Source organism: Molossus molossus, unplaced genomic scaffold, assembly GCF_014108415.1.
Source record: "Molossus molossus isolate mMolMol1 unplaced genomic scaffold, mMolMol1.p scaffold_m16_p_14, whole genome shotgun sequence".
Taxonomy (NCBI): domain Eukaryota; kingdom Metazoa; phylum Chordata; class Mammalia; order Chiroptera; family Molossidae; genus Molossus; species Molossus molossus.
Window position 1 is genome coordinate 4,579,226 of NW_023425349.1, and position 23,831 is coordinate 4,603,056.

The window sequence follows — 23,831 nt, forward strand, 5'->3', positions numbered from 1 at the left end:
TGCAAACAGCTCAGTGTGACAGACTACAGCAACCACCGAGTTTGACACAGACCCACTACCCGGAGGAAATGAGGCGTGTCCTGAAAAACCAAACAAGTAAGTACGCAATAACACGTGGAAACTTGAATTAAAAAGGGGAATTAGATTTGCATCAGGACATCCAGCTGCTGCCACTGTCATCAGATGTATCACTGCACTGATAGGAAGTCTGGGCGCTTGTACATTTTATAAGCCTCTTCCTGATGGTAAGATTCGGGGAAATTATCTATTAAGTGATTTGCCACGAAATTTAAGTTCATTACTGACCCCGATGGAGAAAACGCAAAAGGCTTGCTGAACTGCCCGACAGCAGATGGGGCGGAAGTCACAGCGGTTTCTATCTTGGTTGCCCCTGGTCCTGAAATTAGGGAAAAAATAAGAATATTACAGATCCAGTTAGAAAGACGGTTCCAGTCTGTAGATCTTGCAGCACCGGCTGTGTGGGGTGCAGAGGGGGCCCCAGGCCTGCAGGCTACCTGAGCAGCCTACAGAACCAGGGGAAACAGGCACCATGTCCCACTGTCTCTGAACTCGCCCTTTGGCTTTGTCAACGTTAACTCCAAACCGAGTCTGCTATAATCTCCTTTCCAGAAAGACATCAAAATAATTCTAGTGCAGTTAAAGCTTTAAAAGGAGCTTGATAAGGATTAAAAAGTAATATAGACTGAAGGGAAAAAATCCAAAGGAAATGGGTTACAGTAACTAAATATCTCTGAGTAATGACTTCATGGCTATTTGTTTTCTCCCTCCATTTCTGTATTTTCCACAGTAGTATTTTGTATTTAATAAATCATAGCTTCCTATTTTGTAAACTACAGAGGTAAACATGACTGCTGTGATACAGGGAAGCGTAGAAAGTTAAAAGCACACTCCATCTTCCTCTCCACATTCGATTTCATTGTGACTGTCTATTAACAGTTTGGGGTATTATCTTTGATCTCTCCCCAATTATTCTGCCTTTATTTTTTAAAATAGGTTTTATTGATTTTTTTTAGAGAGAGGAAAGGATAGAAACATTGATGTGAGAGAGAAACATCAATCGGCTGCCTCCTGCACACTCCCACTGGGGATCGAGCCCACAACCTGGGCATGTGCCCTGACTGGGAATTGAATCGGGACCTCTCAGTCCATGGGGAGCTGCTCAAGCCACTCAGCCACACCAGCTGGGCCCAATTACTCTACTTTTAAAGGGGGAGGGGAATAAGAAAACTACATTAAAAAAACCCAAACTTAACAATAAAAAGGCAATACCTTCTTTTTTCTTTAAGTGACTATGGGGCAAATATTAGTGAAATTATTTTGAAAACTATTAAAAAAATTTTTTTTTCTTATTGATTTTAGAGAGGGAGGAAGGGAGAGGGAGAGATAAAAATAATGATGAGAGAGAACATTGACTGGCTGCCTCCTGCATGCCCCACACTGGGGACCAGGCCCACATCCTGGGCATGTGCCCTGACCGGGAATCGAACCGGCAACCTCTTGGTGCATGGGTCAACACTCAACCCCTGAGCCACACCAGCCGGGCTATTTTCAAAACTATTATTCGACAACGTGGTGTGGACAGGACACTCAATGCAGCGTGGCTCACAATCGTGGACCACCAGCAACAACCTGACCACCAGCAGCATGGGCGAGCCAGAGGGAGGGGATCGCAGCAGCACCGCGAAGACCGACAGGACAGGCCCAGCTTTGTGGAGTAAGCCAACGATGAAGGAATGTCGAGAGACTCACATCAAGTTGCTGAGGGCTCTCACCTCTGGAAGGAGGGGCTCATCGGGCACTTTCCCTTGCTACACTGTCTAGCTCTACACTACACTCTTCTGTAGACCTGTAGGGGTTTTATAACCAGAAAAACAAGGTATTTCCATTATTAATTAATAAGAGAACTATTCCATAGAGGTTTCAGATTTTTTAAAAATATATTTTTGTTGATTTCTTTGAGAGAGGAGAAAGAAAGGAGAGAGATAGAAACGTCAACGTGAGAGAAAAACATCAATCAGCTGCCACCTGCACGCCCCCTACTGGGGATCAAGCCTGCAACCCAGGCATGTGCCCTGACCAGGAATAGAACCAGGGACCTCTCAGTCCATGGAGAGACACTCAATCCACTGAGCCACACTGGCCAGGCTGCTTTATGTTTTCAAAAGAAACCTTTGGCAAATTATTATTTTTTTTTTATCCTCACCCGAGGACATTTTTCCATTTTTTGTACAGATAGAGTGGGAGGGAGAGAGAGGAAGAGATACAGAGAGAGAAACATCGATGTGAAAGGGACACATCAAGTGGCTGCCACTGCACGACCAACCAGGGTCGGGGACAAACTGCAACCGAAGTACGTGCCCTTAGCGGGAACCGAACCCGGGTCTCTCCGGACCGCAGGTTGACGCTCTAACCGCTGAGCCAAACCGGCCAGGGCGGCAAATTCTTAAATAGTATTTCTCAGGAAAACTTTCCTACCCCCTCAAAAGCTCTTTTCCTTTGATCATCCAGCAAGGGAAGATAGAAGTAAACACCTAGCAACGAAAGAGACTATTTTATAATCATCACCAAATGATGGATCACAAAAACTTCTTTGCAAGTCATGCTAACTGAGTAAGACAGCATGAAGCAAGGCCCCTGAGATTTCCTTTCACTTGAGGAGTAAGAGAACCCTCAAACAAAGTTCTCAGAAGTTAGGACACAGGATCTTTCACATTTTTTCTTCTAAAATATTAGCCAGAAAGGGAAACACACTTCTTAATTTGAACCCTACGTGATTCAAAAGTCTTTGGTAATCCCAAACACGTTCCTCTAACATGAGGCCTTCGACCTCGTCAACAAGTGCCCCCACCCTCCTCTCGTGCGGGGCACATGTGTGACAGCTGCGGTTCTCCATCATCCATGCTCTAGAATACAGCTTTGGCTCACAGAGCAATGGTTTCTTCTCTTGAGTGCAAAGAATTTTTAGTGACGATAAACCCCGTATCTAACAGGGGGTGACTGAGGAGACCACGGAAGGCAGGTGGCTAACGTGGAAGCTCAGCATCTCTAACAGGGTTAGCTTGAAGACCCACTTGAAAACATGAATCAAGAGAAAAGCCAGAGTCTAGAATGCGGTGAAAATGCGAGACTGCAGATGGCACATCCTGGAGCAGAAAGTAACGCAAGCAACAGAAAGTGACAGGAAAGAAGCCAACAAAAGGGGGTGCTGAGGGCCCTGGCCAGTGTAGGTGAGTGGTCAGAGTGTCAGTCCGAGCTCGGATCTCGGGTCTGATTCCCAGCCGAGGGCATGTACCCGGGCTGTAGGTTCCATCGCCGGGCCCAGCTGGGGCGTGTGCGGGTAACTATCGATATGTCTCTCTCACCGATGTTTCTCTCTCTCCCTGCACCTCCACTCTCTCTAAAAATCAATAAAAAATATCCTCCGGTGAGGGCAAAAAAAAAAGACCCCATATTAAAATTGGGTTATACATAAAAGCATACTCCTGCTTCAGGTGCCTTGGGACACGTGGCCGCCTGGTCAAAGACCTTGCAAACTAATGTCAGTCACCAGCTATTTGGAGTGAGTGCTGGAGGCACATGACGTGGAAGAAACTGTAATGCTGACATTGCATCTTCTCTGAATCGCCCACTATAAGAGATCATTTTACTTCCTGTATGTAACTGGCTTTTCAACTGTCACTGTGAACCGAGAGTTGTTTACTCCCTTCGGTAGAAGAAACAGAGCCCAGGCTCCACCCACCGCCCTCCGAACCGGTCCCCCGGGCGCAGGCGACGCTGGGGCCCTTGCCAGGAACAGCACTGAAAGGACGGCTCGCCCACTGCGCTCAGGTTTCAGAAGCCAGCAGAGCTGCTGCAGGCTCCCTGGTTTCCTGAGATTCTTCACCAACCAAGGCCTTAGGATATCCCTTTACTTGGTTTCCTGTGTCCACCGTCTTTGTGATCTAGAACAATAACTCCACGGTGGAGCATTTCTTTCCCCTTTATAGTCACTAAAACAAAAATGCAAACTGACCAGAAGCTTTGTCACCGGATGACAATTGACTGGAGGCTGACGTGGGTCCAGACAGCTTTAGGGAATTTATCAGCGATCCCTGCAAGAGAACGCAAGCAGATGTGTACGTGAAATCACTAACCATGCTTTGAAATAAAGGAACATGTAAAATGATAAGATAGTTTATAATAAATAAGCATAAACACATTCATTTAATGTTTTTGAAAAAGTTTCAAGCTAAGTCATCATTTTTAAATGCTTGCCACGTGTAAGATCATATCTTAGAAGGGAAAATTTATTCTGCAAATGCCAAGCAAGCAGGGCCGTGCCCGTCTGGCTTGGGCTATTTTCACAGTGCCTAGCACAGTGTCTGGCACATGAAAGACACTGGAATATTTGGTAGATGATTGAATGAAGCAGTAAATGAATTCTGGGTCTCAAAACATTTACAATAAAATAAAAAAGCGAAATGGCTCAACTTGTACCCACCTCTAGCGAAAGTTCCTTTACTCTTGCTTTTTACAACCGCTGCCTTAACCTGTGTCCAAGGTGCACATGGAAGCTTCCAGAGGAAGGACCAAATGCTAAATGCTTAAATGTCATTTTCAGTCACAGCAAAGAAGAAACAGACAGCCATGCCTGAGCCCTCACAACAGGCAAGTTCTGGTGCTCAATGTCAAACCCAACTGAACAGCCCTTTGCTGAGAGAGGCCTGAGTGGCAGATAAGTCAGGTTTTCTCAGGGAACGTTTCAGGGACAGCTTGACCTACCTTTCGGCCATCCTCTGTTATTTAACTGCTGACAACATAACCTATTTTTTGTAAGAGACCATGTTTACCAGGCAGAAGCCTGGAAGAGACATCACGAACATCACTAAGCAGGCCAGCTCTGAGACTGCAGGAACGCGAGCCACTCTGCGGACGCGGATCCCCAGTCGGGTGGGAAGCAGCGGACGGAAGAGCCAGAGGGTCGGGCCCCAGCTGCGCTCACACTCCTAGCCGTGCACTCCTGCGCAGGCACCTGCGCTCTGGCTCCTCGGCCAGCGAAGCACCTGTCCTGGCTGTTCACACGGCTGTCGCTGGGCCAACGGCGACAATGTTAAATGAAAGGAAGTGCAAATCCGAGCACCCCATGTACATGTGAAGTGTTAGAGATGCGCCAAGATTCCCAGATGCAGAACGTCAGGCCCGTGAAGCGAAGAGCAGCCCTGACCAGCCTGCTATGTCAAGACTGGCCTAGCTGTGGGACAGGGGTCACAGGTCTCTGTGAGACTTACAGTTCATTTAAAACAAAGCGAGGACTCGAACAGGACTGCCTCAGCTACACGCATGGCTGGTAACAAAGGAAAAGCAGTGACTCACCTGCTTAGCCTGGCTATCGGCAGCCGCTGGGGTCGGCACTGAGTGAGGTGCTCTGGGGGCGGGGTGTGGCCCCGGGGACCTGACAATATAAAGCACACACTCAGGAGAAAGGCACACTGGGGAAAATCACAGTCGTCCGTGAGCCAACCTTTGGCCCAATAAATAACCTCAATTTGGGGCAGAATACAGATGTCTGGACCCTAACAGATGATTTTTAGACATTTTTCAGACTGAAGAATAAATTCTTTAAATGAAATCTGGGTCTCTAACACAAAAGTCAAAGCAGTGACCTTAACAGTTACTTTCTTGCTGCAATCCTAAAAAAAGTTTTACCTAGTCAGAAGCGGCTCTTTTTCTTACTGGGTAGTCAGTCCCCTCCACCCCTGCCCCATCCCCAGTTCCAGACCACGTGGGGAACCCTGATTCTGTTTCCAAGCCTGGGAATAAGTTCCCGGGACCTACAGACGCACAGGGTCTGCCGCCAACAGTGCAGCTTCTCACAGAACCACCCAAGAGCCCCGTGCCCACCAGGGTGGCACACACGAGATCGGATGCCCCGCTGCTCCATGTCGAACCCTACCCTTGCTCTGGAATGAAAAGTGCACCCTCTATTTGTAGAAAGAGTGCTCACGCTCTTTTGCTCGCCCGGAACATTAACGCAGAGCACCGTCGCTTCAATAATCACTAAGCGCTAAGTGTGAGCAAGATCCCCAGCTGACGCAGTCTCAGGCGAGAGCTCCAGGGGCGGTTCTCGGAGCAGCATGTCAATCAACTCGTCTGCTCTCAGTCCCGAGCTGATCCGACAGGCAGGTGCAGCAGTAGTTACAGGACCTGGTTTTATTTTCCAGTAACCATCCTCAACTTAGGAGGATTACTATCTTTCCATTAAAAAATTAACTTGGAGGCCCTGGCCGAGTAGCACAGTTGGTTAAGCTCCGTCCCTACGTGCCAGGTTGCCGGTTCCCTCTTGGTCAGGGCCCATACAAGAGTCAACCAATGAATGCATAAATTAGTGGAATGACAAAGCGATGTTTCTCTCTCACTCTCTAAAATCAATTAAAACAAGTTTTTAAAAGTCTAACTTGGAAGAGGAAAGACAAAAATAAGCCCAAGCCTCATAGAAAAGAATGGACAGCAATCTTACAAGCACCTCCAGATTCTGTTGGAATAACACAGGAGCCTCCCCAAACACACTTCATTAGATGGACAGAGAAGAAAGAATGGAGTTATTTTCAATGAAACAAACCCCGTTTATTTTCCACTGAAGACGAAAGCTGTGAACAGTGTCTCTGTGAAGCAGCACAGCCCGGCCCCCCGAGATGTCCCACCAAGCGGGCGCACAGGTACGGCTCCCCCGCACCTCTGCCGAGGCTCCACCAGAGAAAAGGAATGTGTGATGAGATTGCTGGGACTGCGAAATCCCTGAGCAGACACAGCCGACTTGGGCAGAGAAATGGTTTGAGCTCATGAGAATCACAAGGGAAATGAAAATCTTCCAAGCTAACTCAGAGGGGAAAAAAAACACACCAAAAACTAGAAATCAAAAAACAAAAGCAGCAAGTTAATCCAATTACGGGTGTCTTTTCCCTGCCCAAGATTTAGTTATGGCACGATGGTATATTAAATCATGCACGAAACAGACAGAGTATAATTATGGTCCTATTTACCTGTGATGATGCTATAAATCTCTTGGGTATCCTAAGTCCCCAAACACAAAATTAGGACTCACAGTGCCTACCCTGGGCCATGTGACAGCCCTGCAGAGAAATGCTGCTCAGTGCAATCAGCTAACAAACCAACTAAGTCGGATCCACCACGATCCCAGAGCAAATAGAAAAGAACAACACACTACTTACAAAAATTAACTCAAAATGGATCAAAGACCTAAATGTAAGAGCTAAAACGACAAAACTTTTAGAAGAAAACATAAGTGCAAATCTTTATAACCTTGGTTTAGGCAACAGTCTCTTAAATGTGATACCTGAACCATAAGCAAAAACCCAAAAAACAAAAACAAAAACCCTAAATTTCATCAAAATTAAAAACTTGTGTTTCCCCTGGCTGTGTGGCTCAGTGGATTGAGCGTTGTCCCATGGACTGAGAGGTCCTGGTTCGATTCCCGTCAGGGCACGTGCCTGGGTTGTGGGCTCCATCCCCAGAAGGGGTATGTAGGAGGCAGCCGATCAATGTTTCTCTCTCACATCAATATTTCTCTCTCTGAAAAATCAATATGAACATATTTAAAAAACAAAAAGAACAACAAAAAAACTGTGTTTCAAAAGATACCACCAAGAAAGAACCCACCCGAAGAAAGAGAGAACATATGTGTAAACCATGTATCAGGTAAGGGACTTGGATCTAGACTACCTAGGGACACCTGAGAAAAATAACCCAATCAGAAAATGGGCAATGGCCCTGCCAGGCTGGCTCATTTGGCTGGAGCATGTCCCCATATACCAAAAGGTTGGGGTTTCGATTCCTGGTCAGGGCACATACCTAGGTTGCGGGTTCAATCCCCAGTTGGGACGCGTGTGGGCCAGAGGCAACTGATAGATGTTTTTCTCTCTACAATCAATAAAGATATATCTTTGAGTGAGGGTTAATTAAAACACAGACAAACAAACAAAAAATGGGCGAAGGCTCTAAACAGACATTTCTCCAAAGAAGATACAAATGACCAATAAGCACATACATAGACACCCAACATCATTAGCCATTGGGGAAATGCATGTCAAAACCACAATGAGCCCTGGCTGAGTGGCTCAGTTGGTTGAAGTGTCATCCCGTGCACCAAAAGGTTGCGGGTTTGATTACCATACGGGAGGCAACCAACCAATCAATGTTTCTCTCTCTCTCAAATCAATAAAAACATACCCTCAAGTGAGGATTAAACAAATAATAATAAAAGAAATACAGTGATACCACTTAACATCCACTAGGATGGCCATCATCAAAAAGATGGACAGTAACAAATGCTGGTGAGGATGTGGAGAAACTGGAATCCTCATCCATTGTTTTTGGAAATATAAGAAGGTGCAGCCACTTTATGAAACAGTTTGAACTATGTTTTAGCTCAAAAAGCTAAACAGAGGTACCAAAAATCTAGCAAGTCCACTCAAAACACATTAGCTAAAATAATTAAAAGCATGGACTCAAATGGATACTTGTGCACCAATGTTCACTGTAGCACTATTCACAACAGCCAAGGGGGGAAACACGCAAGCGCCCCTCCACAGCTGAATGGGGACACACATGCGATGGAATACTACTCAGTCATAAAAGGAACAAGATTCTGACATATGCTACGACATGAATAAATCTGGAAAATTCAAGGGAAATGAGCCAGACAAATAATTGTGTGACTCCACTTATATGAGGTACCTACAATAAGCAAATTATTAGAGACAGAAAGTACAACAGGTTACCAGGGGTGGAGGGAAGGGGGAGTGAACAGCTATCGTTTAATGGGTACTCAGTTTTTGGCTGGGATAATGACAAAGTTCTGGAAATAAGCAGTGGTGAGGGTTACATAACACTACATGTACTTTATGTTCCTAAATTGTACACTTAAAAATGGTTACAATGGCCCTGGCCGGTTCGGCTCGGCGGTTAGAGTGTCAGCTTGCAGCCAGCCCAGTGAGTCGCAGGTTTGATTCTGGTCAAGGGCACAAGTTGCAGTTCATCCCCGGCCCTGGTCTGATCATGCAGGAGGCAACCAGTCAATGTGTCTTTCTCACATTGAGGTTTCTTTCTCTCTCTCTCCCTCCTTCCCTCCCTCCCTCCTTCCCCACTCCATCTGATGATAAACAGAAAAATATCCTTGGGTGAGGATTAAAAAAAAAAAAGAAGCCCTGGCCGGTTTGGCTCAGCAGTTAGAGTGTTGGCCTGCAGACCAGAGAGTCCAGGGTTTGGTTCCCACTTAAAGGCATGTTCCGGCCCCTATTGGGGTTGTGTGGGTGGCAACCACTCGATGTGTCTCTCTCACATTGATATTTCTCTCCCCCCCCCCCCTTCCTGCTCTATCTGAAGATAAATGCAAAAATGTCCTTGGGTGAGGATAAAAATAAATAAATAAACAAACAAATAAATAAGAAATCAATACCAATCCTTCACAAATGCTTCCAAAAATAGAAGCCAAAGGAACATTTTCAACCTATACTATGAGACCAGTATTACCCTATTACAAATCCATACAAAGACATCACAAGAGCCTTGGCTGGTTTGGCTCAGAGATTTGAGCAAAGGCCTGCGGACCAGAGTCTTGGTTTCGATTCTGGTCAAGGGCACGTACCTCGGTTGTGGTTCGTCCCCAGCCCTTGTCAGGGTTCGTGCGGGAGGCAGCCAGTCGATGTGTTGCTCTCACATCAATGGTTCTCTCTCTCCCCCTTCCACTCTGTCTGAAGATAAACAGAAAAATATCCTCAGGTGAGGATTAAAAAAAAAAAAAAAGACATCACAAGAAAAGAAAACAAAATCAATATTCCTTATTAATATATATACAGAAAGCCTCAACAAAATAATCTGGCACTATATAAAAATTATAGACCATGACCAGGTGATTTATACCAAGAATGAAAGTTTGATTCAACATACAATAAAAAATAAAAAAAAGCCACAATGGCAAATTTTGTTATATGTACATTTTACCACAATAAAAAAATGAAATGCTTCCTAATTGTTCTCCCTCTTTCTACCATTCCCTACTCCATCCCCTTTGATCTGTTCTCAATATAAGAACCAGAGCTTCCTGCTGAAACCACAGGCTGTATACAACTATTTGCATTTATCAAAACTCTTAGGAATTTTAGACAAAGATGAATTTTACTGTTTGTAAATTATGCCTCAATATTAAAACAATGGTAAAGTTAAACAAACAAACAAAAAAACCCCAAATCAGATCACTCAACTGCTCAAAAATCACCCAGTGGTCAGGGCCTGACCCAGGCTTGCTGGCTGAACCAGGACGGGAGCTCACCGGCCCACCCTAACCCCTGACCTGTCTCCAGGGTTTTTCGCCCTCCAGCTGCAGTGGCCACCGGGCTCTTTCTGGAACCTGCCGGACACACACCCCCACACACGCCCTGCGCTTGGAGCTTGTTTCCTTAGGATATTCATGAGACCTGCTCTCTGGCATTTTGGTCTTTATCCAGTGTCAAAAGCCACCGAAAGGCAGAATGTTAATTACATAAGAAAGAAAAATCCAGCCAAATGGTGAAGGAAGCACGGTCTGGTATTTCTGAGACACTGCAGCCCTTAACCATGCATGAGAAACATCTGCCCTGTAACCCACACCTAGACAACAGTCCCTAAACGATGTGTCCGTGTGTTTTAGTAGAAAGGAACAAACAAAGCTCAAACCCCACCTCCTCCGGCCCCTTTCTTCCCACCCCACTTCCTGCCAGGCCTCTAGCCACACTGGCCTTCTGTCAACTCCGCCTCCAACGTGCTCTGGCCTTGCCAGGCCTGGGCTGGTCCACATTCTGTACAGGACGCTCTTCTCTGCACTCTGCCCGGGAACTTCCGGCCACTGTTTACCTTTCAGCTCAAACATCGTTTCCCCACCAACCTCGCCAGCCCGGCTCCGCCAGCCCGCGTGCGGCGCTTCTCAGCAGCTGGCTCCTGCACCGACCCTACGGCGCCGCACAGAGTAACCGTACTGGTCGTTCAGAGGCCGTCTTCCTGCTGAAATGCAAGTGCACGAAAGCAGGGACAGTGTGGTTCCCTCGCCAGGGCAGCACCGTGCTCCTGGCAGCTGCCCAGAAGGCTCTGCTGCACCCGGTGACTGAGCTCCCCACAAGAGTCCGACAGCCACCCTCTCCCTTCGAGCAGGACGGCCAGTCAGTGAATAGTGTGTGAAGCCATGAACATGACACACGCCAATGGCAGAAACAGGGAGGCTCATCTTAGAGTAAATCTGTAAGATACTACTCAGAGAAGATTAAATGAAAAATTAAATACTTAGAATACACTTGAGAAACTACTGCTTCACAGAATCTGATACTGAATGTACTTCCCTCCGAAGCTTTCTTGTTGGGAGAGGCAGTAAATACCAATTTCCATTTATTGATTATGCATAGAGTTTACCTATTATTTGATAGATGGTTATGAAAAAGGAACTATGGCCCTGGCTGGTCTGGCTCAGCAGGTACAGCACTGGCCTGCAGACGGCAGGGTTGCGGGTTTGATTCCCGATCAAGGGCACATACCTGGGTTGCAGGTTTGATCCCTGGCCCCGGGTGGAGTCGTGGGGGAAGGCAGCCAATCGCTGTATCCCTCTCTCTCCCTCCCACCCTTCCACTCTATCTAAAAAAATATATATATATCAATGGAAAAATATCTTCAGGTGAGGATTAACACATCAAAAAAAGGAACTACACTCTAGCCCGACTGGTGTGGCTCAGTGGTTGAGTGTCAATCCACGCACCAAGAGGTCACTGGTTCGATTCCCAGTCAGGGCACATGCCCAGGTTGTGGGCCAAATCCCCAGTGGGGGGCGTGCAGGAGGCGGCCAATCGACATTCTCTCTCATCAATGTTTCTAACTCTCTCTCCTCCCTTCCTCTCTCTCTAAATTTCAATAAAGAAAAAAAATTTTTTAAAAAGGGAGCTACACTCTAGTCACCATGCTGGGCATACAAGTGAAATAACTACCACAGTCCAATTCTGTGGGGAAAGTTTCTTCAAGATTCCTTTTTTACTTTTGTGTTTATTTTCCTTAAGTCAGAAAAAAGGGCGAACTCAGAAGTGCTCCTCTAGCACAGCCCTTATCAAAGCTCAGCGCAGATGGACCACTCGAGGGAAACCAAGCCTGAGAAGAGGTGAAGTGAAATCACAGGAGAATTTCTCAGCCACGGCTAGTGGCTGAGGGTCTCGGCAATGCCGGACTATGTTCCTTCCACCATTAAGCTGGACTTCCCTCCGATGGAGCACGCTGCCTTTTGGTGGCTTTCCTTTGCCTTCCCCACCCGAGGACTCTGGCCACAACGCCCAAACTCAGGGCAGTCTTCCCTTGAGCAGTCCGCACCAACCACAGACGCCATCGTGGGCGCAGCAGCACACCAAAGCTGCAGGAAACCAACTGCAGGATGCCAACGTGGGCAGGCTTGTTTGGGGCTGTCCGTATGGACCCGAGATAACCAAGAAATTCCTGGGACAGGCAGTGCCGATAAATGGACCGATGTGGATGAAAGAGAAGGCCAGTGGACTAGGGGGGCAGGGCCACTCGGTAAAGCCAAAACAGACCAGGGAGCAGAGCCGGGTGGGGGAGAGCAGGCATGATGCGGAAGAAACACAGGGTCTGTGGCTGCTCTCGCCGCTGGACTAACCATGGGCACCAGACACCAATCCCTGAATGACACTGGTCATCACGATGCCTACGTTCACACTGAGGAAACGTCCCTCGATCCTTGCCTAGGCCACAGGGAAGGCCAGGCTGGACTGCAGCAATCACAGCTGCAAAATGCAAAGAGCAACCGGGCAGGCGAGCTCCACGGACTGTGCTGCCCAGACTGCGGGAGGGAGCCAGGCCGACCCAGACGGAGGTGCAGACTAAGGACAAGTTGGCTCTGGCGCGGCGGCGGCCTCCAGCACAGCAGAGAGGAGCCGCATGTCTCCAGACAGCGCTGCTGCCTTGTAAAGACAGCTTGTTTTGTTTTCCATACAAAAGGCAAAAGAAACGTGAAGCAACAGCAATGCCTGATGCCTGGAGAGAGGAAACGAGGGAGGATGCTGTCAATCTCAAGATCACCACTGCGTTTTCTGAATCAAGTCTGAATTAGAACTGAGGCATCAACCCTGGGACCCCAAGAGTATTAAAAAAATCTGCCCGGCCGGTGTGCCTCAGTGGTTGAGTGTTGACCCACGCACCAAGAGGTCGCTGGTTCGATTCCCGGTCAGGGCACACGCCCAGGTTGTGGGCCCGATCCCCAGTGGGGGCGTGCAGGAGGCGGACAATCGATGTTCTCTCTCCGCTGAGCCAATTTTTTTTTTTTTTTAATCCTCACCCGAGGACATTTTTCCATTTTTTGTTCAGGTAGAGTGGGAGGGAGAGAGAGGAACAGAGAGAGAGAGAGAAACATCGACGTGAAGGGACACATTGAGTGGCTGCCACCCGCACGACCAACCAGGGCCGGGGACAAACTGCAACCGAAGTACGTGCCCTTAGCGGGAACCGAACCCGGGTCTCTCCAGACCGCAGGCCGACGCTCTAACCGCTGAGCCAAACCGGCCAGGGCTCGATGTTCTCTCTCATTGATGTTTCTATCTCTCTCTCCCTCTCTTAATCAATAAAGAAAAAGTATTAAAAAAAAAAAAATCAAGCCGTACCCCACTTATTAGCCCTACTGTGTACCACACACACTTACACATAGCAAACAGCACACTGGGCATGTCATCAACGCAGACTTTAAAGGCTTATGAGGCAACTGTCACTAGCAAGTTGAAGAGGACAACCCGAAAACCCAATTGTGTACCCAAGATGAGCTGTCCTCCCTCCTTGTAGCCTGAGGCTCGGCAGGAAACAGCCACTGTGCCAGCAGCAACGCTGCTCCCTGCAGGCAGTCCCTTGATATTTCAGAACAGTTCACTTGGCTGACACACACACACACACACAAAGGTGCAACCTACCCCATCGCTGCAGAGGCAGGTGAAGGGTTATTCTTCAATTCCTGCACATTGACCACTTGAGGGACAGTCTTCAAAGTTGATTCAGTCAAAGTACTTACAGCTATTCAAACAGAGAGCAGAGAGGCACGTGAATTACGCGAGGGATCAGAAAGTCTAGCACATGCAGGTACCAGGACAGACACTCAGGCAGAATGCAGCCCCGAGAGGACAGTCTGCTCCAGGCAGCCTGCAGCGCTGCGCTCAGTGGGACATCTGGCCTCCTCCATTCACAAGGACTAGGAGACGAAGATCGTGCAATTTAATCAAATGTCCTATTTTAGGGAAAAAAGCATTTCCTGGCCAGATTTTAAAGGACAGAGCTGAGGTTACCTGCCACATTGTTGGCTCACCTTGGAAAAGGGTAGAAAGAGGGTTAGAATATTCAGACTAAGGATTTCCCCACCCACCCACTCCTTCATTCAACCATTCTCTCACATGGGCTTTTTATAGCCGGACGCTTAGGTGCTGGGAATACAAAAAAAAGTCTTATATAGTTTCTTCTCTAAAAGACCTCACAGCTTAGTGAGGCACACAATGAATAAAATGTGGGCAATGGAGCCTGGGCAAAAATGGGAAAAGGCCCGGCCGGTGTGCTCAGTAGTTGAGCATTGTCCCATGCACCGAGAGGTCACTGGTTCGATTCCTGGTCAGGGCACATGCCCAGGTAATGGGCTCCATCCCCAGTCGGGGGTGTGCAGAAGGCAGCCGATCAATGTTTCTCTCTCATCGAGGTTTCTATCTATCTCTCCTCCTCCTTTTCTCTCTAAAAATCAATAAAAACATTTAAAAAAAAAAGAATGGGGGAAAGCCAAGAGGCCTGAAATAAGGAATGGCAACCGATTAACCCAACACCGACCTGCCCATCTCAGGCTTGTCAGCTTTCACATCTCTGTGTGTCTTATCATCTGTAACTGTGTACCAGGACTTAACGATATTTTTTTTTATCCTCACTTGGAAACATTTTTTCCATTTTTTGTTCAGATAGAGTGGGAGGGAGAGAGAGGAAGAGAGAGAAACATCGACATGAAAGGGATACATCGAGTGGCTGCCACCTGCATGACCCAACCAGGGCCGGGGACAAACTGCAACCGAGGTACGTGTCTTTAGCGGACACCGAACCCGGGTCGCTCCAGACCATAGGCCAACGCTCTAACAGCTGAGCCAAACCGGCCAGGGCAAAGCTAGTATTTCTTTCTTTATTTCTTTCTTTGGTACGCACCCCTAGCGGGAACCGAACCCGGGACTTTCTGGTCCACAGGCCAATGCTCCAACCGCTGAGCCAAACCGGCCAGGGCTGATATTTTATAATTAACTATTAAGAAAGTCCAAGCAAAGTTATTGGATCTCTTCTAACTATATGTTTAGCGAGACTGAAAGATGCAGCCCGTGCGGGACGTGGCTCTGCAGCAGCCGGCTCCCGCCCTCCCTCAGAGCTGCAGCCAGCACTTCCTGCCGACGACTGCACGGACTTCATCTTTCACATTCAAAGGTGCCTACACCTTAGAAATTTTTGCTTCCAGAATGATAATAGAGATCACACCACCTTCTGCTGACAGTGGAATAATCCCAAGTCCTGGCAGATTTTCAGTTTATAAATAATCAACTCTATCAGCGTGATTTGGGCCTGTTCAGCACAACGCCAAGATTCTGCTTGATCCAAGTAATATTTAAAGGAAACATCAAAGAGTTCTATTCTTTCAGAAGGCTCAAAGGTACCTTGAGAGTATCTTGTTTATGTGCTTTCACATCTATTTTAAATGCCTTGATAGAGGTTTTAATATTTGAACTTTTCTTAGAAATCTTTTATCACTGTATAGCTATATCAAACCACCATGCCTTTTTAGTCTTTAAAGAAAAGCTGTCTAAATTGACATGTGTTCTAAGTAGTGGTAAAACTAAAAAATAATTTTATTCAGCTAAAACAAAAAAAATTTGATTATAGCAGATTCTCAACGTTGGCACTGTTGACATTTTGGGGCTAGATACTCCTTTGTTGTAGGGGTGTCCTGTGCATTTTAAGATTTTTTTTTTTGTAGCAAAAAAGAAGTCCAAGTTATGTTATACAGGTGTGTCAGAGGAGTCTTGGTCATTAAGTATTGGGCAGTACATTATCCCTAGGAGAGATGAAATTTGCGAGGTGACCTTGTCTTTTTAAGGAAACTTCCATAATGCTGTTTTGATTTTTCTTTTTCTCCTGGTAGCACTGGTATTATAATAAAGAACAATCTGTAAATGGGTGGCTCTGATGGAGGAGCGTGGTGCTCAGACGAAGTGTGACGTTACACATTTAATGTCTTTGCTGTGAAGGTCAAGATGACATTTACCACACACATCATAGTTGCTCGTTTGTTTCCCTTCCTGTCTGCATGGGGTTCCCACACTGCACACACACCCTCACACTCGGACAATCTCCACGTTAGTGTGGCCGGCTCTGTCCCGAGGCGCAGCAATAACAACGTGGCTGTTGAACGCGAAGGGCCCCTTTGGAAATGAACCCACTGGCAGGGTTCTTGCCAGACAGATCCACAGTCCACTGTCTCGTGGTCTCGTAATGCACAGGTATAAACAAAATAAAGAGCTGAACTAATTCAGGGTGACAAAACAGGGAAGCGGGCACTATCTTAGGTGAAAGAACTCTGTCACTTGGAGCCACAAAGCTGAAACAGACTCCTTGACCTGAAACTGCTCTGAGGTCGGCATGGCTGTGCATGTGCTGTTTTCTTCACTGTGATGTCCTTTTACTCTGAAAACTGCCACCATGTAAGACAAAGGTAAGTTGCTGCCAAATGCACTAATGATGCTTTTTTTCTTTTCAATCCTCACCTGAGGATATTTTTTCTTTTGCATTTATCTTCAGATAGAGCAGGAGGGAGAAAGGGAGAAAGAGAGAAACATCAATGTGAGAGAGACACATCGAATGGTTGCCACTCATATGACCCCTACCGGGTCCAGGGACAAATTGCAACTGAGGTCTGTGCCCTTAGCGGGAACCGAACCCAGGACTCTCTGGTCCGCGGGTCAACACTCTAACTGTTGAGTCAAACCAGCCAGGGCGTAATGATGCTTTTTAAAATAGCGCTTTAAATAAAAATGACCTATGATATAAAAAAATAAATAGCCCTGGCTGGTTTGGCTCAGCGGTTAGAGCGTCGGCCTGCGGGCCAGAGAGAGCCGGGTTCGGTTCCCACTGAGGGCATGCACCTCGGTTGCGGCTTGTCCCCGGTCCTGGTTAGGTTGTGAGGGTGGCGGCCACTCGATGTGTCCCTTTCACGTCGATGTTTCTCTCTCTCTCCCCCACTCTATCTGAACAAAATATCAAAAAAAAAAAAAAAAAAGAAATAAACATTTTTTAAAAGATTTTCCCCCCAGCATTCCTGGCCTTTACCACCAACAATGCCAACAGGTGGGGTGGGGTGGGCAAAACCACTGGCTTGTACAAATGAACAACTGGTGATCACTGGAGTCCTTAAGGCCAGCTACCCAGACGTCCTCACGCAGAAAATGTGGACAGCCACAAACCACTGGCAAGACGCAAGCGCTCATCAGAGCCCACCTGTGAGGCCACGCGTGCCATCCTGAGAAGTGTACTGCGATGGAAAGACCTAGGGTTGGAGTCTGGGTTCTACTTCTTATCGGTAGGGTCACCTTCACCTCTCTGAAGCTCACTTCACTCCGAAGCAAAACGGGCACAGATGCCCACCTCACAGGGTAGCTGAGACCCTGAGAACAGTTTGAGATCATCTGATGAGGTGATCTAAATGCAGAGGTCTTAAGAAGCAGACCTAGTCTCTGCTTTCTCGGAACTCTCTCCCCAGAAAGGAGAGGCTGTCACGTCAGTCTTCTCTGAACGGAGCAGAGCCGGGTGTTAGTTGGCACCTGCCGTCCCCGCCTGAGACACACACAGCCACACCCGCCTCGGCACAGGTGTGGGGCCAGCTCTCACCTGGCGCCTGACTGGCCATCTGCCGTCTCAGCGCTGCCGCCGCGGCCGCCTGGGGCGCCGGGATGGTGTGGGAAGGGCCCGGGGCGCCGTGCTTCACGGTTTTGGTTGCGAGCATCGTGCTATCGGCCCCCTGAGGAATGATTTTGCCAGCAGACGTGGACACTGAGGGAAACAGAAAAACGAAATGAAAGTTGGTCGAAGAAGAAAACACAAAAGTTAAAACGGTACATTCTCACGTTACGTTGCAGAGAAACTGCTGAGATTAAAAATCCTTAAACATGAACGTAGATGAGACCCAGTAAACAGACAGGCGGGCAAAGATGTCACATGCAATTTGCCTGCCCACCTCCAGTAACTAAAATACTTTACTCCAGCGATTTTCAACCTTTTCCAGCTCATGGCACACGTAAGCTAATAACTAAAATTCTGCAGCACACCAAAAAAACCTGTTCTTTGCCACTCTGAGAAAAAAAAAGGCATAATTTTGATTCATTCACACCAGATGGCTATTGTGTTGGCTGTTGTCATTTTTTAATTTGACGATCTGAGGGAAAAGAGGTCAGTGCCCCCGATTAAATAGTCAGATATTGCATGTTTTACAAATTCCTGCAGCACACTGGTTGAAAATAGCTACTTTATGTGGCATTTCCCGATATTGATGAAGATATAACCTTTATGCCAACACAGATCAATTGGATCGATTTCCCGCTCTCCTCTCATGAGCCTCCATCCCGGTGCCGCGCTGCCAGAGGCCACGTCACTGCACAGCCAGACACTCGGCCAGCGCAGGTCGCCAGTGTGAGACACTGAGGCGCTCACGAGCTGGCGAGATCTGAGGCAGAGCAGGGTGCAACGGTCTGGACGTGCAAGGCATTGGGGGGGGGGGGCTCTCCCAGAGGCAAGCAGCTCCTCCCAGCCGAGACCTGTCTAAGTAAGCACAGCCAGACGCCACAGCAAAGTGGTGGCCATGGAATCCTGTGTCTCCCCCCATGGTGTCCTACCAACTGCTTCCAAGGGGAACACACTCTTTGGGATTGGTCTCCAACTTTCTGGAATATTAGCAGGAATGGGCCGGAACCAGCAACTTAGTGGTGTGACAGTATAAAACCCAGTTACAGTCCCTTTCTGAGTCTGGAGCCTAGTGGGGAAATATTTTCCTATCTCATGGGTTCCTTACCTGAGGGTCCCATCACACCAGGTGGACCATGACTCAGGTGAGACTTGGCAAAAGGAGCTGCTGCCTGGGGCAAGAGGCCGGGCTGGATGGATGGAGTGCGAACCACCGGGGCATGCCGAGGGACCTGGACCCCGGCATCATCATCTTTACAGGGTGCCCGCGTGTCCTCACTCTCCAAAGACTGGGAGATGGATGATGTTGAGCTGGCTTCATCCAAGTCTTCATAGTATCTCTGAGACAGGAAAGCTGACCGGGACAGGCTGGCTACAGAGCCCCAGACAAAACCCAAGTTAGTACCGAAGCAGTCCCAAAGCTGTGTGATTTTCACTGTCAACAGAATAATAGCCAATTTGGAAAACAATTTAATTATTACTTATTTTGAGTGGAAGCAGCTGTTGTGGAATGTGAACAAAGATGGTCTGGGGTCTCTGCTCAAAGGGGGCTTTGAAGTACTGGGCTGTGCAGGCCAAGAGCACTTTGACCATGAAACGGAGAAATGTGAAGCGAGAGACAAATGAATGCTGGTGCGGAGGGGGAGACCCTGTGCCCTGGCAGCGTCCTCGGAGGCAGAGTCACGGTACCAGAAAAGTAACAGACGAGCCTCCACAGCACAGGGCCCAGCCCCACCTCCACAGCACAGGGCCCAGCCCCACCACTGCCGCCACCTTCCAGGAGTGATTTCTAAGAGCGTGTCTAATGCAAACTGGAAAAACACAAGGTCCTCAGTCCTGACTGTCTTAGACATTTCCAGCTAAATCTAATAATATTTTGAATCAATCAGGTTTAGAAGACATACAGACAGTAATCCTGATCTCCCCTGCTTTTTCCCTCTATGAACTATCAAGTAAGGCTTTACGACATTTTATTTTCTACCATGAAGTTTGGAATGCCTGTAACTGCCTATGTATTGGAAAAAAAACAAAAACCAACAAAAAAACCTTTCTCTTCCGCAAGTAATTTAAAACAACACTGCTAATACTGACTGACTTACCTGTCCTTCTAGACACATTCTACAAGGTTTTATTTGTCACAATTACGTGTGTCAAGCAAATGCCACTGAAAACCAATGCTACCTGGTAGGCTGCACTCCTCAATTTGGTAGCCATTAGCCATCTGTGGCTATTTAAGTGAAAGATAATGAAAAGTAAGTTCAACTTCAAATCCTCAGTTGTTCCAGACACATCTGGAGGACTCCAGAGCCCCAGTGGCCACTACACTGACTGCACAGCACAGATACACATACTTCTATCGTCGCAGTCCTACTGCGTAGTACTGGGCCAGAGCACTTAAAATAACTAATTCTAGCTCTGGCCAGTTTGGCTCAGCGGTTAGAGCGTTGGCCCGTGGACCACAGAGTCTCGGGTTCAGTTCCCGCTAAGGGCACGTAACCTCGGTTGCAGTTTGTCCCTGGCCCTGGTTGGGGTCGTGTGGGTGGCAGCCAGTCGATGTGTCTCTCTCATATCAATGTTTCTCTCTCTTCCTTCCTCTCTCCCTCCCACTCTATCTGAAGATAAATGCAAAGATGTCCTCGGGTGAGAATAAAAAATTAAAAAAAAATTAATTTTAGAGAAAGAATAAGGAAGGGAGAGAGAAAGGAACATTGATTTGTTGCTTACTTTATACATTCACTGGTTGACCAGGGATCGAACCCGAAACCTTGGTGTATCAGGATGATGCTCAAACCAACTGAGCTCCTCGGCCAGGGCCAGGACCACAGTTCTTGGATGCAATAAACACGAGGCCAGCTCACTTGGAGTCTGCTCCTCACCACCAGCACCAGCAGCAAACTGCAATTGATGCCTACGGGAACTTACTGCGTGCCCCATGCTGCACAAATCATCTACATACAGTATCCTACTGGCCCTCACAATCATCCTATGAATCAGAAATTGCTATTATCTGATTTAATGCTCAATGCTTAGAAAGGTTAAGTAATTTGCTCAAGGTCACAAAGTTGGTAAATGATAGAGCCAGAACTCCAACTTGGGGGAATGTGACTTGAAAGACCACATTCTTCCAAGACCAGACAAGAACAGCCGTTCAGGGTGCTATGGCTGTGGACAAGACCACATTCTTTTTCTTCTTCTTTACTGATTTTAGAGAGAGGGAAGGGAGAGGGAGAGAGAGCTAGAAACATCGATGAGAAAGAACATCAAATCGACTGCCTCCTGCATGCCCCCCACTGGGGATTTGGCCCACAACCTGGGCGTGTACCTTGACTGGGAATCGAACCGATGATCTCCTGTTGCATGGGTCTACACTCAACCACTGAGCCATACTAGCTGGGCTCCCCCCAATTTTTTTATTGTGATAACATACACATAACATACAGTCGACCGTGCTGACCATTTTGCAGTGTGCACTCACTGGAATCAAGTACAGTCACAGTGTGGTACAGCCATCACCACTGTCCACCTCCAGAATAACAGCTTTTTTTTCCCCCTTAAAGTAGGTAAAACACCACTGATTAGGGAGAAAGATAGCTGGAGACACTTGCTGAAAGGAATCTGTATAACTGGTGGAAAAAACTTGATTTTGCCATTAAATGACCTAGATGACCACCTCAATTTTCTGTTTTAAACTGTGTGTGATACACTACCTCAGGCATAGCTGTACTTTGCTTTTGTGTCCATGCCTCCTTTTTTTCTTTGAAATTTTGTTTTGAGTTGAAATTGGTGATTTATACCAACTACAAATTCTTTTTGGTAATTAAAACAACAGAGGGAAATTTCACTTAATCATACTGTACCACAATTTGTTAATTTTTCCGTAATCATATAACGCTAAATTAGGCAGGGTAATAGTCACAGTCAAGTGAAATTTTTTTTTTATCCTCAGGACATTTTTGCATTTTATCCTCAGATACAGCGGGAGGGAGAGAAGAGGGAAGAGAGAGAGAAACATCGATGCGAGAGAGACACATCAACTGGTTGCCACCCACGATCCCAATCGTGGCCAGGGACAAACTGCAACCGTGGTACGTGCCCTTAGCGGGAACTGGACCCGGAACTCTCTGGTCTGCAGGCCGATGCTTTAACCACTGAGAAAACTGGCCAGGGCGACAAGTAAAATTTTTAAATAACCTTTTCCATTATTTAAAGAATGTCTTCTGAAGCCTGAAACACCAATCAGGAAGAATATATGTACCCCCATGTTCATAGCAGCACTATTTACAATAGCTAAGATCTGGAAACAGCCCAAGTGTCCATCAGTAGACGAATGGATAAAAAAGCAGTGGTACATATACACAATGGAGTACTATGCAGCGGTAAGAAAGAAAGATCTCTTATCCTTTGAGACGACATGGAGGGACCTGGAAAGTATTATCCTAAGTGAAATAAGCCAAGCAGAAAAAGACAAATACCACAGGATCTCACTTATATACGGAATATAATGAACATAACAGTCTGAGGAATACGGTAGACCCAGAGACATGGAAGTAGGGCACAGACTGACATCCCTCGGAAGAGGGGGTGGGTGGTGGGTGGGAAGAGATAAACCACAGAACTTATATGCATGTATGCATGACCAATGGACATGGACAACTAAGCCGGGGACGGGGTGGGGCGGGGGTGGGGAGGGGGGTGCCAATGGGGTAAAAAAGGTAAAATATCTGTAACAAAAAAATAAATAAAAAATTTAAAAAAAGAAAAAAGAAAAAAAGAATGTCTTCTGTTGGTAGATCATTGGGAGACTTTACAAACACATAAAAAAGTTACTCTAACCCTCAGAATCCCACACAAACCGGAAGAGTCGAGCCTCTCAGCAGAGCTGCGGCCGTGGAGCCAGCTCAGCACGCCGCCCGGAGCCGGGAACCACGGCCACACAACCCGAGGCCCGCGGGAAACAGGTGGAAAGGCCAGAACCGCCACTTGAACTGCCTGGCCGAGCAGGTACCCGCAGCTGCCTACTGCCACGTTCAGATGCACAACCGATTCTGGGACATTTTCTTTAGCTCTTATTAAGAACCCTGGCTGGTTTGGCTCAGAGGTTAGAGAGCTCGCCTGTGGACTGAAGGGTCGAGGGTTCAATTCCCAATCAATAGCCTGTACATGGGTTGCAGGTTTGATCCCTAGCCCCAGTTGGGGTCGTGAGGGAGGCAACCAATCAATGTGTTTCTCTCACATGGATGTTTGTTTCTCGCTCCCTTCCTCCCTATCTAAAAATCAATGGAAAAATATCCTTGGGTGAGGATTAACAACAAAATAAATTAAAGAAAGACACAGACAGACAGACACACACACACACCCACTCCCTCACAATGAACTACATGGTTTGTGCTAAAAAGTTCAGTTTCCTTCACCTGGAGCAGTGGATCTCACTGGTGGGGTCTTTCTCTTGGCCAAGAAGTTTCTCAGCTGTGCTTGTTTCACAGGGGACAGTTTAGCTGCAAGAAATTCACGAACCCATAAATGCTTAACACTTGGTCAGTAGATGAAACAAAACAAAGAGAGGCCTGGGAAGAGTGCATTTACCTGGTACTTTCGGCAAGGGTTTGGCTTGAGACTCTATGGTGGTCTTCAACAAAGCATTGCGCAGGCTTTCCAGGTCACTGTCAAAGCTGGAATCAGACAGTGTTATATATAAACCAACTATGACCAGAGAAATCGGAGGGGCTGCGGGGTACACTATCCCAAATATAAATGCATGAGAGCATGCCCCATACAGAAACAGG

The 23,831-nt window shown here is 47.1% G+C and overlaps 1 protein-coding gene across 3 annotated transcripts in view; it reads right to left on the reverse strand.

Annotated features, from left to right (window-relative positions):
- The window catches only part of NUP214 (nucleoporin 214), an 89,312-nt gene that overhangs the window by 28,560 nt on the left and 36,921 nt on the right, over window positions 1-23,831 (reverse strand). For all 3 annotated transcript variants that reach the window (XM_036260780.1, XM_036260779.1, XM_036260781.1), the window contains 8 exons: window positions 23,632-23,717; window positions 23,460-23,543; window positions 19,157-19,420; window positions 17,980-18,141; window positions 13,998-14,097; window positions 5,374-5,452; window positions 4,034-4,112; window positions 307-397 (listed from right to left, as the gene is read on the reverse strand). In XM_036260780.1, the coding sequence (XP_036116673.1) occupies window positions 307-397; window positions 4,034-4,112; window positions 5,374-5,452; window positions 13,998-14,097; window positions 17,980-18,141; window positions 19,157-19,420; window positions 23,460-23,543; window positions 23,632-23,717 (945 nt within the window). The remainder of the gene's footprint in view (window positions 1-306; window positions 398-4,033; window positions 4,113-5,373; window positions 5,453-13,997; window positions 14,098-17,979; window positions 18,142-19,156; window positions 19,421-23,459; window positions 23,544-23,631; window positions 23,718-23,831) is intronic.